This window comes from Procambarus clarkii, chromosome 90 (assembly GCF_040958095.1).
Source record: "Procambarus clarkii isolate CNS0578487 chromosome 90, FALCON_Pclarkii_2.0, whole genome shotgun sequence".
NCBI lineage: Eukaryota > Metazoa > Arthropoda > Malacostraca > Decapoda > Cambaridae > Procambarus > Procambarus clarkii.
Genome location: NC_091239.1, coordinates 14750405 through 14766569, shown reverse-complemented (window position 1 = coordinate 14766569; position 16165 = coordinate 14750405). Strand labels below are relative to the sequence as shown.

The following is a 16165-nucleotide window of genomic DNA, read 5'->3' as shown; positions in this document are numbered from 1 at the left end:
GCCAGAGGGCGCCACACACCGAGGGCGGGACACAGCCAGAGGGCGCCACACACCGAGGGCGGGACACAGCCAGAGGTCGCCACACACCGAGGGCGGGACACAGCCAGAGGGCGCCACACACCGAGGGTGGGACACAGCCAGAGGGCGCCACACACCGAGGGCGGGACACAGCCAGAGGGCGCCACACACCGAGGGCGGGACACAGCCAGAGGGCGCCACACACCGAGGGTGGGACACAGCCAGAGGGCGCCACACACCGAGGGCGGGACACAGCCAGAGGGCGCCACACACCGAGGGTGGGACACAGCCAGAGGGCGCCACACACCGAGGGTGGGACACAGCCAGAGGGCGCCACACACCGAGGGCGGGACACAGCCAGAGGGCGCCACACACCGAGGGCGGGACACAGCCAGAGGGCGCCACACACCGAGGGCGGGACACAGCCAGAGGGCGCCACACACCGAGGGCGGGACACCAGTATCACCACACCGGATACATGGGGGTAACTGCTGCCCTAAATTACTTTATAATTCACTCTTGTCACCAACTCTGTTGTGAATACTTCTGATGGCTTTACTGGGGTGGTGTGGTAGTGTGGTGGTGGTGCTGTGATGTGGTGGTAGTGGTGTGGTGGTGGTGGTGGTGTGACCATCAAGCTCAGATGAAGCATGACCCCCGTTCGAGTCCCTCTCAAGGAGAGATGAATGACGAGAACTGCCTAAATTACAGCACGCGACGCCGCTGTAATGGTGTGGGTGAAAGATGAGGCGTCGAGGAGCAGGAGAGAGAGAGAGAGAGAGAGAGAGAGAGAGACAGAGAGAGAGAGAGAGAGAGAGAGAGAGAGAGAGAGAGAGAGAGAGAGAGAGAGAGAGAGAGAGAGAGAGAGAGGAATAGGTGCATGAGGAGAGAGGAGAATATGAGGAGAGTGTGAATAGAGCTTGTACAGTGCGAGAAAGAATTACGTGGGATGGATACAGAGGATACAGGCAGGTTACAGAGGCTACTGACAGGTTACAGAGACTACTGACAGGTTACAGAGACTACTGACAGGTTACAGAGACTACTGACAGGTTACAGAGACTACTGACAGGTTACAGAGACTACTGATAGGTTACAGAGACTACTGGCAGGTTACAGAGGTTACTAACAGGTTATAGAGGCTACTGACAGGTTACAGAGGCTACTGACAGGTTACAGAGGCTACTGGCAGGTTACTGACAGGTTACAGAGGCTACTGACAGGTTACAGAGACTACTGACAGGTTACAGAGACTACTGACAGGTTACAGAGGCTACTGACAGGTTACAGAGACTACTGACAGGTTACAGAGACTACTGACAGGTTACAGAGGCTACTGACAGGTTACAGAGACTACTGACAGGTTACAGAGACTACTGACAGGTTACAGAGACTACTGACAGGTTACAGAGACTACTGACAGGTTACAGAGACTACTGACAGGTTACAGAGACTACTGACAGGTTACAGAGGCTACTGACAGGTTACAGAGGCTACTGGCAGGCTACTGACAGGTTACAGAGACTACTGACATGTTACAGAGGCTACTGACAGGTTACAGAGACTACTGACAGGTTACAGAGACTACTGGCAGGTTACAGAGGCTACTGGCAGGTGACAGAGGCTACTGACAGGTTACAGAGGCTACTGGCAGGCTACTGACAGGTTACAGAGACTACTGACAGGTTACAGAGGCTACTGACAGGTTACAGAGACTACTGGCAGGTTACAGAGACTACTGACAGGTTACAGAGGCTACTGACAGGTTACAGAGACTACTGACAGGTTACAGAGATTACTGACAGGTTACAGAGACCACTGACAGGTTACAGAGACTACTGACAGGTTACAGAGACTACTGACAGGTTACAGAGACTACTGACAGGTTACAGAGGCTACTGACAGGTTACAGAGACTACTGACAGGTTACAGAGACTACTGACAGGTTACAGAGGCTACTGACAGGTTACAGAGACTACTGACAGGTTACACAGACTACTGACAGGTTACATAGACTACTGACAGGTTCCAGAGGCTACTGACAGGTTACAGAGACTACTGTCAGGTTACAGAGACTACTGGCATGTTACAGAGACCACTGACAGGTTACAGAGACTACTGACAGGTTACAGAGGCTACTGACAGGTTACAGAGACCACTGACAGGTTACAGAGACTACTGACAGGTTACAGAGGCTACTGACAGGTTACAGAGACTACTGACAGGTTACAGAGACTACTGACAGGTTACAGAGGCTACTGACAGGTTACAGAGACCACTGACAGGTTACAGAGACTACTGACAGGTTACAGAGACTACTGACAGGTTACAGAGACTACTGACAGGTTACAGAGGCTACTGACAGGTTACAGAGGCTACTGACAGGTTACAGAAACTACTGACAGGTTACAGAGACTACTGACAGGTTACAGAGGCTACTGACAGGTTACAGAGACTACTGACAGGTTACAGAGACTACTGACAGGTTACAGAGACTACTGACAGGTTCCAGAGGCTACTGACAGGTTACAGAGACTACTGACAGGTTACAGAGACTACTGACATGTTACAGAGACCACTGACAGGTTACAGAGACTACTGACAGGTTACAGAGGCTACTGACAGGTTACAGAGACCACTGACAGGTTACAGAGACTACTGACAGGTTACAGAGGCTACTGACAGGTTACAGAGACTACTGACAGGTTACAGAGACTACTGACAGGTTACAGAGGCTACTGACAGGTTACAGAGACCACTGACAGGTTACAGAGACTACTGACAGGTTACAGAGACTACTGACAGGTTACAGAGACTACTGACAGGTTACAGAGGCTACTGACAGGTTACAGAGACTACTGACAGGTTACAGAGACTACCGACAGGTTACAGAGACTACTGACAGGTTCCAGAGGCTACTGACAGGTTACAGAGACTACTGACAGGTTACAGAGACTACTGACAGGTTACAGAGACCACTGACAGGTTACAGAGACTACTGACAGGTTACAGAGGCTACTGACAGGTTACAGAGACTACTGACAGGTTACAGAGGCTACTGACAGGTTACAGAGACTACTGACAGGTCACAGAGACTACTGACAGGTTACAGAGGCTACTGACAGGTTACAGAGGCTACATACACTGCACGTTGAGGCTCCAAGAGTCCTGGAGAGTCCCCGGAGCGGTGAGGCTCTCAGCCACACACCTCAGGAAAGAGCCATTGTCGTCTGCTTGGGGCTTAATGACTAAACTGCTGCTGGTGATGTTGGCTGACTCCCTGGTCTGAAGGCAAGGGGGGGCGGTTAGTTAGAGGGCAGACATGATAACGACATACAAGATTGTAATGGGAATTGATCGTTTAAAGTAGAAATGTTCAACGAGAGGAGTGATAGAGCTAGGGGTCTGGGATTGGAATTAGAGACTAGAATGTAAATGGAGATTGTGTTGTAGGGGGTTCGAAAGGCGGGGTTTAGGAGCTGATGCTCGACTCTGAAAGCACATGTAGGTGAGTACACAGAAGCACAAACACTCACACACACACAAACACCACAACCACCCACCACCACAACCACCCACCTACTCCTCTGAGGCCGCTCAGTAATAGTCCTGTCTTTGACCGTTTCCAAAAAGGTTTTGACAAGGGAGATCAGTCCAATCTCTTTCTTACTGGACCCAGCGGACTGGAACCTCCCAACCAGCAATACCTCGACTGGAAAATGCACATTCGGTGAGTTAATCGCGATAACGAGGTTGACTGGCCCCTGGAGAGGAAATTATGTGGTTGAGGCTTTTAAATGGAGGTAGCTACACTAGGCTGTAATGTAGTCATTTGGATTATCATAATTTCCCTCTCCCCCCCCTTCCCCTGTCTATCTGCCTCCTCTCTCCTCTCTCTCTCTCTCTCTCTTTCTCTCTCTGTCTCTCTCTCTCTCTCTCTCTCTCTCTCTCTCTCTCTCTCTCTCTCTCTCTCTCTCTCTCTCTCTCTGTCTCTCTCTCTCTCTCTCTCTCTCTCTCTCTCTCTCTCTCTCTCTCTGTCTCTCTCTCTGTCTGTCTCTCTCTCTCTCTGTCTGTCTCTCTCTGTCTCTCTCTGTCTCTCTCTCTGTCTGTCTCTCTGTCTCTCTCTCTCTGTCTGTCTGTCTCTGTCTCTCTCTTTTTCTGTCTGCCCCTCTCTCTCTCTCTCTGCCTCTCTCTCTCTCTCTCTCTCTCTCTCTCTCTCTCTCTCTCTCTCTCTCTCTCTCTCTCTCTCTCTCTCTCTCTCTCTCTCTCTAGTCCCTTGTATAAGACAATACCATATGCTTTCTGACAGTCGAGAAATTGGCAGTCTGCCCCATACCTTTAGTTTGATTTATAATCATATTTTAGAACTGAAGAATGTCTATCAATCAGGATTTTCCTTTCCTAAATCCGTAGTGGGGCTTGGAGACACAATTTAGCTATTCAGAATATTCTAAGAATTTTACAAACCGGCTTCGGATCGGTCTATAGTAGATAATCCTCTCTCTTTCTCTCCCTTTCCCTCACTCTTTTCCCTCACTCTTTCTTCCTCTCTCTCCCCACGTTTGCACCTCAGAAAAATATTTTATAAGAAAGCCGTAAGCCATTCAAGAGGTGGGTAAAGGCGCCATATTCAGAGGCGAGGCTCTTCAGGTATTGTGGACACTCGCTTGATTCAGTCCAGTGCCCCCTGGCCGCCGGGGCGCGCACTAGGGCGCCTCACAGGACGATCTCTCCACCACCAACTATATATATAGCTTAGTGTTACCCACTTGGCTCTGACTACGGGCTCACCATAGCCCGTGCTACTTGGAACGTTTTGTTCCAAGTAGCTTAATCTAATACAACAACATACCCGCGTGTGTGTGTGGATGTGTTCCTATGGACCAACAGCCCTACTGGGTGTTCCTACCCCACACGGGACAGTGAAACTGTCTCTCCTTGTTGGTGTGTACAAGGAATGTACAAGAATGCAACAACTCTTGTATATATCTAAAAAAAAACAAAAAAAAACACTCCAGTATGCCCACTGAAGTGCTGTGAAGCGAGCACTGACCGTATCTGAAGCCTGGAGCACCCGCTGGTAGCCGCTCCACCAGGTGATTGAGGGCGGAGGTCGACCTCCGGCGACTACACACTTGACCTCATACTCGACCCCTTCCCTCAGCGGCCCCTTGCCAGGGGGTACGATCTCCACGCTCAAGGGCGACACTGTGAAGGGACGAGGAAAGGAATTACCATTACGACTAAATACCATTTAGAAGGGGGTCAGGATAAGGATATGGGATGGGACGGGGGGAAAGGAATAGTGCCCCAACCACTTAATGGACGGTCGGGGATTGAAGACACAAGTATATGTGAACTATTAGCTCAGTGGGTGTCGTGTTCAACACTGGTGTTGAATCAGCATTCATCGTTTCATCGATTGGGTTATGTGTTTGTATGGGTGATTGGGTGATTGGCCATTTATATGATTGGGGACGTGGGTCACCTATAATGCCTTCGTGCCAAAGTGACAACAGAAGGAATGGTCAAAGTTTCAGTTGGACAGCAGGTAGGTGTCCTTGAACCCCTTTATATATATATATATATATATATATATGTATATATATATATATATATATATATATATATATATATATATATATATATATATATATATATATATATATATATATATATATATATATATATATATATATATATATGATAAAACAGTGTTATTATTTATGAATTAATTGAACAATACTGTTTAGTTTTCCATTTAAAATTAAACTTTGTTAACAAAACAGCGCTGAGCTGTTGTGTTGAGCAAACAATCACGTTATGTCAGCAACGAATTTCATCCTTAAAAGTCACACTGAAAAATGGAAGTCTGAAGTTCTTCAAAAAGCCTGAAGGTTATGATTGATTTCCCAAGGGATTTCCCGGGTTTAAGTTCGAGGTGCTTGTGTGGGCTTCCTGAGGTGGTCGTCCCACTCACTGTAACGGGGAATCCTTGTCAAATTCAAATTCAAAATGGAGGAAGTTCAAATGTATTGTGAGAGACAGTTTAGTATGTGTGTGTGTGTGTGTGTACTCACCTAGTTGTGCTTGCGGGGGTTGAGCTCTGGCTCTTTGGTCCCGCCTCTCAACTGTCAATCAACTGGTGTACAGGTTCCTGAGCCTACTGGGCTCTGTCATATCTACACTTGAAACTGTGTATGGAGTCAGCCTCCACCAAATCACTTCCTAGTGCATTCCATTTATTAACTACTGTGTGTGTGTGTGTGTGTGTGTGTGTGTGTGTGTGTGTGTGTGTGTGTGTGTGTGTGTGTGTGTGTGTGTGTGTGTGTGTGCGCGTATACATGTATTATTTATTAATAGCGTGGATATTCATTTTAACTTCAACGTGATATGACACTCAGTCTTAAAACAGTTCCTCGAGTACTCACAGTTCAAGTCTAGAGTGATTGTTGCTTTAACTGGCAGAGTGACGTTGTTATTAGAAGCTTGACAGGTTAGCTCCATCAAGAGTTGACTGCGATTGAGAGGTCCCAGAGTCAAGGTATTGTAGACGATCCCTGTAGATGCCGTAGGAAACACCACTGAACCTGACAATTTGGCCAGTCTTTCTCGCGAAATCTTACTGTGAGACTTTCTTGTGCCCGCTAGCTTTACAGTACGTGGAAGATTAACCTTCCTCTCAACCTTTCTTACATCTGACAGCAAACCCATAGCACTAAAGGCCTCTCCTCTTACATTTGGCAGTGAAAATGACCGCAAAATCTTTCCCTTGAAGGTTGGCAGCAGCGCCGTGGAGGGATCAGATCCCATGTGCCGCCCTCCTCGAATCCCCTTGGAAGAATCGCTGGAGATTCCAAGAGATTTGGAATCCATTTGAGCGTCAAGAACCCGCCCACCTTCATACCAGACCACTGATGGAACGGGTGAACCTGAAAGATAAACATTGCAGATTGCATCACTTATTGGGATGAACTAAAAAGTTGAACATCGTATATTTTTCCCATCAATTGCAAGCCTATCTGTTGTCTATTTCATATGATATCTGCAGGGATGTTGCTTGCAACTATATTAACATAATGCAATGTGTGAATTTAGTTGGGATGGTTTCAAGTGTATTTGTTCATGGTTATGCATTGGTTAGGCTAGGATAGATTCTATATCTAGGCTAGGTTGATTGGTTAGGTTAATAACTGGACTGGCTAGGTTAGCTGGATTGGCTAGATTATAGCTGGATTGGCAAGGTTAGTTGGTTTGGCTAGGTTAGCTAGATTGGCTAGGTTAGCTAGATTGGCTAGGTTAGCTGGATTGGCTAGGTTAGCTGGATTGGTTAGGTTAGCTGGATTGGCAAGGTTAGTTGGTTTGGCTAGGTTAGCTGGATTGGCTAGGTTAGCTGGATTGGCTAGGTTAGCTGGATTGGCTAGGTTAGCTGGATTGGCTAGATAATATCTGGATTGGTTAGGTTAGCTGGATTCGCAAGGTTAGGTGGATTGGCTAGGTTAGCTGGATTGGCTAGGTTAGCTGGACTGGCTAAATTAGCTGAATTGGTTACGTTAGCTGGATTAATTAGGCTAGCTGGATTGGCTATGTTAGCTGGTTTGGCTAGATTATAGCTGGATAGGCTAGGCTAGGTTTATTTCATTAGGAATAGAAAGTGAGTGAAGTCAGACCTTGAGAACAGAAACACAAACAGTCAAGGGTCACAGCTCTTCTTGCTCACAGGAAGGGAATCTGATCGCATGCACTACTGCAGGACAAATCCGTATTTACAGAAATTCTTAATGAAATGCAAATTGTTGGGTAGGCCTAGATTATTTGCTAAGGTCATAGGCTCTAATAACTGCTTACAGAGTTACAGTGCTTATCTAAATAATGCGGCGCCCTGGGTATCATATTATTGTGGCGGGAAAAAAAGAATGTTTTTGTGGGAGAAATATTTAAGTTTAAATCCGGCGGGAACGTGACGTCACGTCATGTCAGCCCGCGGGTTACCTAGCAACAACAGTCAGTAGCCCGGCGGCTGTCATGGTGTGCGGGTGTTCTGTCATGCTCTCCCACATTAGTGGGTGTTACGCTGTTATTTGTTCTGTTGGTGGTATTAAATTAGTTGTGTGGTACCTACGAAGGCTCTAAGCAGAGAAACTATTGCTCAGGTCTTTGCTTTGAAGCAGATAGGTGATAGAGGTGGCCAGGTACGGAAATATTGTGGCAAATTTCGTGAGGGAAATGATGGGACGCCATGACAAAAACATGACCCAATCGTGCCAGGAAAACCTCTTGAAGGTCTGTGAACGTTTTAAAACGTTCATCAGAGAGAGTGCCTTCAGTGTTGCAGCAGAGAGAAATGAAGCAAAACAATCCGAAAATGTTTTTGATAAGTATCTCAATGAACCCAAGAGTTCGTGGATCCTGTATAACATAGTCATCAAAAAGCACATAAAGTCACCCCTAACAGGCGCCCAGGAACCCCAGAAATACCTTACAAGGCCTGGTAATAACCGGGTAATGAGTGTCATAGTGTAATGAAGCATTATGAAGCATACCAGCATTATGAAGCATACCTGTCTCCGTGGTGCAGTGGTAAGACACTCGCCTGGCGTTCCGCGAGCGCTTAGTCATGGGTTCGTATCCTGGCCGGGGAGGATTTACTGGGCGCAGATCCTTAACTGTAGCCTCTGTTTAACTCAACAGTAAAATGTGTACTTGGTTGTAACAACGATTCCTCGCGGCAGGGGATCGTATTCCAGGGACCTGCCCGAAACGCTACGCGTACTAGTTATCTTGAGATCTTGAGGTTATCTTGAGATGATTTCGGGGCTTTTAGTGTCCCCGCGGCCCGGTCCTCGACCAGGCCTCCACCCCCAGGAAGCAGCCCGTGACAGCTGACTAACACCCAGGTACCTATTTTACTGCTAGGTAACAGGGGCATAGGGTGAAAGAAACTCTGCCCATTGTTTCTCGCCGGCGCCTGGGATCGACCCCAGGACCACAGGATCACAAATCCAGCTTGCTGTCCGCTCGGCCGACCGGCTCCCGGTGGCTGTACAAGAATGTAACAACTCTTGTATATATCTCAAAAAACAAGAAAATATATATACTGTGACGAGGAAGCGAAGGGGGGTCGAGTTTACCTTGTGGCAAGAAACACCCAAGATTCGTCATGGTACTTCATAGCCTTCGCGGCTTGCTGCCTTCTTTTCATAATTACTGACTTATTTACCTATGGTGTCCGAGTTGCTTCTCCAGGCAGGGGCTTAGGCAAGCTTGCTCTGCTTCCTAAAGAAGCTTTAAAAGTGAATCAGGTAGTTTTCTTGGAGTTCCATTGTGATTATTTGGTGGATTCTTTGGAGCTCACATAAGCCATGCTGCTCCAATAAGCCTGTGTGCCTCAGCTCACACCGCCAAATCTCTCACCAAGTGGCTTGATGACCGCATGGTGCTCAAAGATTGGCTAGGCAACAGCCCGGATCTCAAACAGGCAACAGCCCCGGATCTCAAACAGACAACAGCCCCGGATCTCAATTGGCCACGCAACAGCCCGGATCTCAATTGGCCACGCAACAGCCCGGATCCCAATTGGCCAGGGAACAGCCCCGGATCTCAATTGGCCAGGGAACAGCCCCGGATCTCAATTGACCACGCAACAGCCCCGGATCTCAATTGGCCAGGCAACAGCCCGGATCTCAAACAGGCAACAGCCCGGATCTCAATTGGCCACGCAACAGCCCCGGATCTCAATTGAGAACCTCTGGCTCATTGTCAAGAGGAGGCAAAAACTTCGCCTCCATTCCCAAGCTGGAAGCCGCCATACATGAATCCTGGGATTGGACTCGGGTATGGCCAGAGACTGGACACGACCTCACCTTACCATCCACATAATCTTGCTGTCACTACCCCGACGTCTCCAAGCCGTAAAGAAGAGAACAGACCACCCGACCCAAGTTTTAAAAGGTAATTAAAATGTTTTTTCTCGTACGCTTGTTTCTATGCAGTGTTTGTGTTGGGTCGTGATGAAGGCGTCGCATTATTTTGACGAGTAATTAAATGTTTCTAGAGAGTTTGTCTTCCATCTCGCTAATGTATATTGACCAGTTTGACTGCTTTATAAAATTATATTTGCTGAGTCTATCTTGTCTATCTTTATATGCATATATATGGGTAATGTTTATTAGTTTTAATTAATTTTGTCGGGGGACTGGAAGCCTGTGTGTATGTATACTGTAGGCTTGTATCAAGGTCCCCAACAAGGTCGGTCGGCCGAAAGGACAGCACGCTGGACTTGTCATCCTGTGGTCCCGGGTTCGATCCCGGGTGCCGGCGAGAAACAATGGGTAGAGTTTCTTTCACCCTATGCCCTTGTTACCTAGCAGTAAAATAGGTACCTGGGTGTTAGTCAGCTGTCACGGGCTGCTTCCTAGGGGTGGAGGCCTGGTCGAGGACCGGGCCGCGGGGACACTAAAGCCCCGAAATCATCTCAAGATAACCTCAAGATAACCTCAAGATAACCTCAAGAAAGGTGGGAACTACTGAACCTTCCCAGGATCGAACTCTACAACAGGTGACTAACTCCTGGGTACCTATTTACCACTAGTTGAACCAGGAGTATTAGGTATAAGGAAACATGTCCGAAACATTTCTGTCCCGTCCGGGAATCGAACCCGGCCTTCTTGGTTGAGAGGCGGAAACGAAGTGAAGTGTACCCACCCCAGTTCCCCCACGCCTATGCCCCCTCACCCACGCTTATGCCCCCCCCCTCACCCACCCCTATGCCCCCACGTCTATGCCCCTCACGCCTATTCTCCCCCCACGCCTATGCCCCCACGCCTATGCCACCACGCCTATGCCCCCCTCACCCACGCGTATGCCCCCCTCACCCACGCCTATGCCCCCCTCACCCACGCCTATGCCCCCTCCCCCACGCCTATGCCCCCACGCCTATGACCCCTCACCCACGCCTATGCCCCCTCCCCCACGCCTATGCCCCCTCACCCACGCCTATGCCCCCTCCCCCACGCCTATGCCCCCTCACCCACGCCTATGCCCCTCCCCCACGCCTATGCCCCCTCACCCACGCCTATGCCCCCACGCCTATGCCTCCACGTCTATGCCCCCACGCCTATGCCTTACTCTAGGGTCCCCAGTCAGCACTATGTAATACACATGTCCAAAACTTTGACAATATTTCCACATTGAACTGACGATAAAAATCTTTAATTCCGAAGAAAAGTCTTAATATTAAAAGAAGGCGAACTTGGAGGAGCATAAATTGTCAAAGCTTAGACTTATGCAAATGATGTTTGGAACTGTACTCTGGTATATCTTGAGGTTATCTTGAGATGATTTCGGGGCGTAGTGTCCCCCGCGGCCCGGTCCTCGACCAGGCCTCCACCCCCAGGAAGCAGCCCGTAGCAGCTGTCTAATTCCCAGATACCTATTTACTGCTAGGTGAATAGGCGCGTCAGGGTGAAAGAAACTCTGCTCATTTGTTTCCGCGTCGACCGGGGATCGAACCCGGAATCTTAGGACTACGAATCCCGAGTGCTGTCCACTCAGCCGTCAGGCCGATAAGAAATTTGGTACGTATAGATAACAATAAAAAATAAGACCGTATTGAGAGTTGAAACAATGAAATGTCCTTATTTTTAGGTTTGTTGTTGTTGTTTAAGATTCGCTACTTGGAACAAAAAGTTCCAAGTAGCACGGGCTATGGTGAGCCCGACCTTTTTGTTTTTTTAGGTTATTCATTTTCCTCAGAAGCCAATCCTGTGAATGTAAATATGTACAAGAATGTAACAACTCTTGTATATATCTCAAAAAAAAAAAAAAATCCTATGAGTATGTGGATGTGTTGGAGTCCTATAGTGAGTCCTATAGATGGGCGTGGAGTCCTACTCCCCAGCAAGAGAGTTCTTACACACAGAAATCACAATAGCCTGATGCATCAAATGAACAAATCCACAAGGGCCGTGACGAGGAAGGGACGCAGGTTCGAATCCTCGTCACGGCCCTTGTGGATTTGTCCAAGAGAGTTCTGTGTGCAGGTGGGGGGTGGGGGGGGGGGGTTTGATGGAGACCCGCCAAACACACACCGAAACTACGACGTTGCTACAACATTCGAACAAGTTTTAACACCTAACCAGTTATAACAAACCAATATGACGTATTAGAACGTTGTTACAACGTTCTAATACGTCATAAACACGTTAAGCCAAGATGTAACAACTTTATTACAAGTTGTAACAAGCGGGAAATAGAGACAGTTACGGTTTGTGTTTCCAGGGTTCGAGTCCCAGACACACTAAACAGTCCTATTGACTGTAAAATAAAGAAACTCTCCGCCATTTTAAGCGAGAACAAACGCCTCGTTCCAGACGGCTTTCACGACCATTGTTTAATATGATTAATGAACCTCGAATATTGTGACGTTATTCGTGGTGCAGTGGACTACACCGCGTCTGGGAACACCCAGCTCATGGGTTCGAGCCCCCGTCAAGACCATGGTGAATTTGTTCAATGATATGTCACGTTATTGCGGTGTATTTTGTACTGTGTAGGAGTGGAGAGGTTTTTTATGGTCCGTTTCCTCGTTGGGAAGTCTTACGTGACACTAGAAAATTAGAATTCTTTGTAAATCTTTTCGTGTATAAGATGACGTGCAGTCGCTCGTTCCTCGTTAAAATCTTCTTTAAAGTCCATGTATTTACAGCTGTATACCTGTGTGTGTGTGTGTGTGTGTGTGTTTGGGTCTGTCTCTATGTGTGTGTGTGTGTGTGTGTGTGTGTGTGTGTGTGTGTGTGTGTGTGTGTGTGTGTGAGTTTGTGTCTGTGTGTGTGTGTTTTTGTAAGTGTCTGTGTGTGTTTGTAAGTACTCACCTAGTTGTGTTTGCGGGGGTTAAGTTCTGGCTCTTTGGTCCCGCCTCTCAACTGTCAATCAACTGGTGTGATTGGTAAGTGTCTGTGTGCGTGTGTTTGTAAGTGTGTGTGTGTTTTTAAGTGTCTTTGTGTGTATGTTTGTGTCTGTGTGTGTGTGTGTGTTTGAAAGTATCTGTGTGTGTGTGTGTGTTTGAAAGTGTGTGTGTGTGTGTGTGTGTGTGTGTATGTGTCTCTGTATGTCTGTCTCTCTCTCTTATCACTGTCTCTGAACCTTTGTATTTCTGTCACGTTCTCTCACCCTCGTCTCTACGTATCAGCTGTTTTTCTCACCTCCCTCCCCTCCTTCTCTCCTCCATTGTCTCTCCTTCTCCTCCCTCCCTCTCTCCCTCCTTCGCTCTCGTCTCCTCTATTACAATTCTAACTATACATTATGCATCTTTGAGACTTCAGATTCATGTACAATTCATCTTTACTCACATTTTAGCAATGTTGCAGATCACCTCACCATGTGTCCTTAGGCCTAAAAAAGAAACTCAGCCTCTCAGTTTTGACCTAAAAAAAAAGACTAGAGTTTCGGGGGAAAAAAATAGTGCAATTGAGAACCCCAAAAGCTAAAAATTTCATGTATCGGGAATTTTGCCTTTGTTATGTTGTAATAATTTGTTGTAATAATGTTGTAAGTTGTTTTGTTCTTGTAATTTGTTGTTTATCTGCCTGTCAATTTCTTGTTTATCTGCCTGTCAAGTTGTTGTTTATCTGCCTGTCAAGTTGTTGATTATCTGCCTGTCAAGTTGTTGTTTATCTGCCTGTCAAGTTGTTGATTATCTGCCTGTCAAGTTGTTGTTTATCTGCCTGTCAAGTTGTTGATTATCTGCCTGTCAAGTTGTTGATTATCTGCCTGTCAAGTTGTTGTTTATCTGCCTGTCAAGTTGTTGATTATCTGCCTGTCAAGTTGTTGATTATCTGCCTGTCAAGTTGTTGATTATCTGCCTGTCAAGTTGTTGTTTATCTGCCTGTCAATTTGTCTGTCTGTCTGTCAATTTGCTGGTCTGTGTATCTGCCTGCTCGCATACTTCAGCTGTTAGGGATCTAGTATACTGCACATATATTCCTCTCGAGGTATGCTAGCATATAAACGAGACAATTATACCAGAGATAATTATACTCCTAAATATATATATATATATATATATATATATATATATATATATATATATATATATATATATATATATATATATATATATATATATATATATATATATATGCGAACAAGCCTGAATGGTCCCCAGGACAATATATATATATATATATATATATATATATATATATATATATATATATATATATATATATATATACAAAATGATAAAATTCCAAATATGCCTTAGAAAAGAGGGTTAAAAAGCTTGAATATGATTGAGACTTTTCATGAGTGATATAAAGAGTCAGTTATAAAAAACTTACCTGAAAAATATTGAACAATGTAGAGATTACAGTTAATAGTTGAAGAGATCACTCGATATTCTATGCCAGGAACCTACCTCAGTGGGTGAGGTATCTACCTCAGTGCGTGAGTCATCTACCTGAGTGAGTGAGGTATCTACCTCAGTTAGTGAGGTATCTACCTCCGTGGGTGAGGTATCTACTTCAGTGGGTGAGGTATCTACCTCAGTGGGTGAGGTATCTACCTCCTTAGGTGAGGTACTTACCTCCATGGGCGATGCAGGTGAGCACAATCGTCTCTCCCTCCTTGAAGGGACCCACAAGTCTGCCGGATGGATCGTTAGTAGGGGAGGACTCGAAGCCGGCCTCGTTAAACACCACATTGACGGCCTCGTTAACAACCACACTCACGCCAGAGGGCGGCACTGTAAGGGGGGGGGGGGGAGACATCAATCCTCAAACACCTGCCTCGTTTTTTAACAGCTTGTCGTCATCAACGAGTTAATTGCTCGTTGATCACAGCCCGTCCTCAATAACAATGGTAGACTTCAACGGGGATATTTATATATACACCAAGATGTGTATAGCTAGCTTAATTATTGATGTGTATACACCGAGAGTATACTTTAGACAATATATTCAGCAGTGAAGTATACGTGGTGGTTGGTCAGTAAGGTGTTGTGGTGGTTTTAATGACCCTCCAGAGGTTGATAGGCCTTAATAACCCTCCAGAGGTTGATAGGTCTTAATAACCCTCCAGAGGCTGATAGGTCTTAATAACCCTCCAGAGGTTGATAGGCCTTAATAACCCTCCAGAGGTTGGTAGGTCTTAATAACCCTCGAGAGGTTGATAGGCCTTAATAACCCTCCAGAGGTTGATAGGCCTTAATAACCCTCCAGAGGTTGATAGGCCTTAATAACCCTCCAAAGGTTGACAGACCTTAATAACCCTCCAGAGGTCGACAGACCTTAATAACCCTCCAGAGGTTGATAGGCCTTAATAACCCTCCAGAGGTTGATAGGTCTTAATAACCCTCCAGAGGTTGATAGGCCTTAATAACCCTCCAGAGGTTGATAGGTCTTAATAACCCTCCAGAGGTTGATAGGCCTTAATAACCCTCCAGAGGTTGATAGGCCTTAATAACCCTCCAGAGGTTGATAGGCCTTAATAACCCTCCAGAGGTTGATAGGCCTTAATAACCCTCCAGAGGTTGATAGGCCTTAATAACCCTCCAGAGGTTGACAGACCTTAACCTGAACATCAAAGCTAACCAGAGGCAGAGTAATTACTCTGACACACAAGCAGTTGTTTGGTTAGCAAGCCTCTCATCTTGCAGGATGATGAGGGTGGGGTGGGGGAGTGGTGACGGATCACCTGGGGTGGAAAATAGTTACATTTACTACTTTCACGTTGTTGATGATGCAAGGGCTAAAAAAAAATAGAGTGAAATTGGAAATCAGTCTTAATCGGAGCCGTGGTGAGGATTCGAACTTATGTACTGGGTGTTCCCAGATGCATGCTCTAAACGGTCAGTGCTTAACTACATCTTGGAACATTCAATGCATGGGTTCGAAGCCGCATTACAGCTCCAGTGGATTTTCTCATTGATCTATTACAATAATGGGATTTGGCACATTTGAGGTCATGTGTTTTGTGTCTATATGTTATCATATTGTTTATATATTTGGTTATGTTATCATATTGGTTATGTTATCATATTGATCCGGCCCAAAGGTGCTAGGAGAGGTCGTATTGCTTGATAATCCGATATTTCACCTTTGCTGTTTCAGGGTGCCTTCTCACCCTTCATCTTGAGTTGTTCAGTTGG

General features: G+C 46.3%; 1 protein-coding gene across 1 annotated transcript; it reads right to left on the bottom strand.

Moving 5' to 3' along the window:
* Window positions 1–3667: 3667 nt before the first annotated feature.
* On the bottom strand, window positions 3668–14786 carry LOC123748639 (nephrin). The gene is made up of 4 exons (XM_069318558.1): window positions 14603–14786; window positions 6450–6950; window positions 5072–5226; window positions 3668–3730 (listed from the first exon to the last, which is right to left on the bottom strand). Exons 1-4 carry the CDS (start codon window positions 14784–14786, stop codon window positions 3668–3670), a joined length of 903 nt encoding a protein of 300 aa, XP_069174659.1.
* Between the last annotated feature and the right edge of the window lie 1379 nt (window positions 14787–16165).

Coding starts and splice junctions, on each gene's coding strand:
- LOC123748639 (XM_069318558.1), bottom strand. CDS start 14,786: ATGTCTCCCCCCCCCCCCCTTACAGTGCCGCCCTCTGGCGTGAGTGTG. Junction 6,951..14,602: donor CACCTGCATCGCCCATGGAG/GTAAGTACCTCA, acceptor TTTATCTTTCAG/GTTCACCCGTTCCATCAGTG. Junction 3,731..5,071: donor TGCTCCAGGCTTCAGATACG/GTCAGTGCTCGC, acceptor TGCATTTTCCAG/TCGAGGTATTGCTGGTTGGG.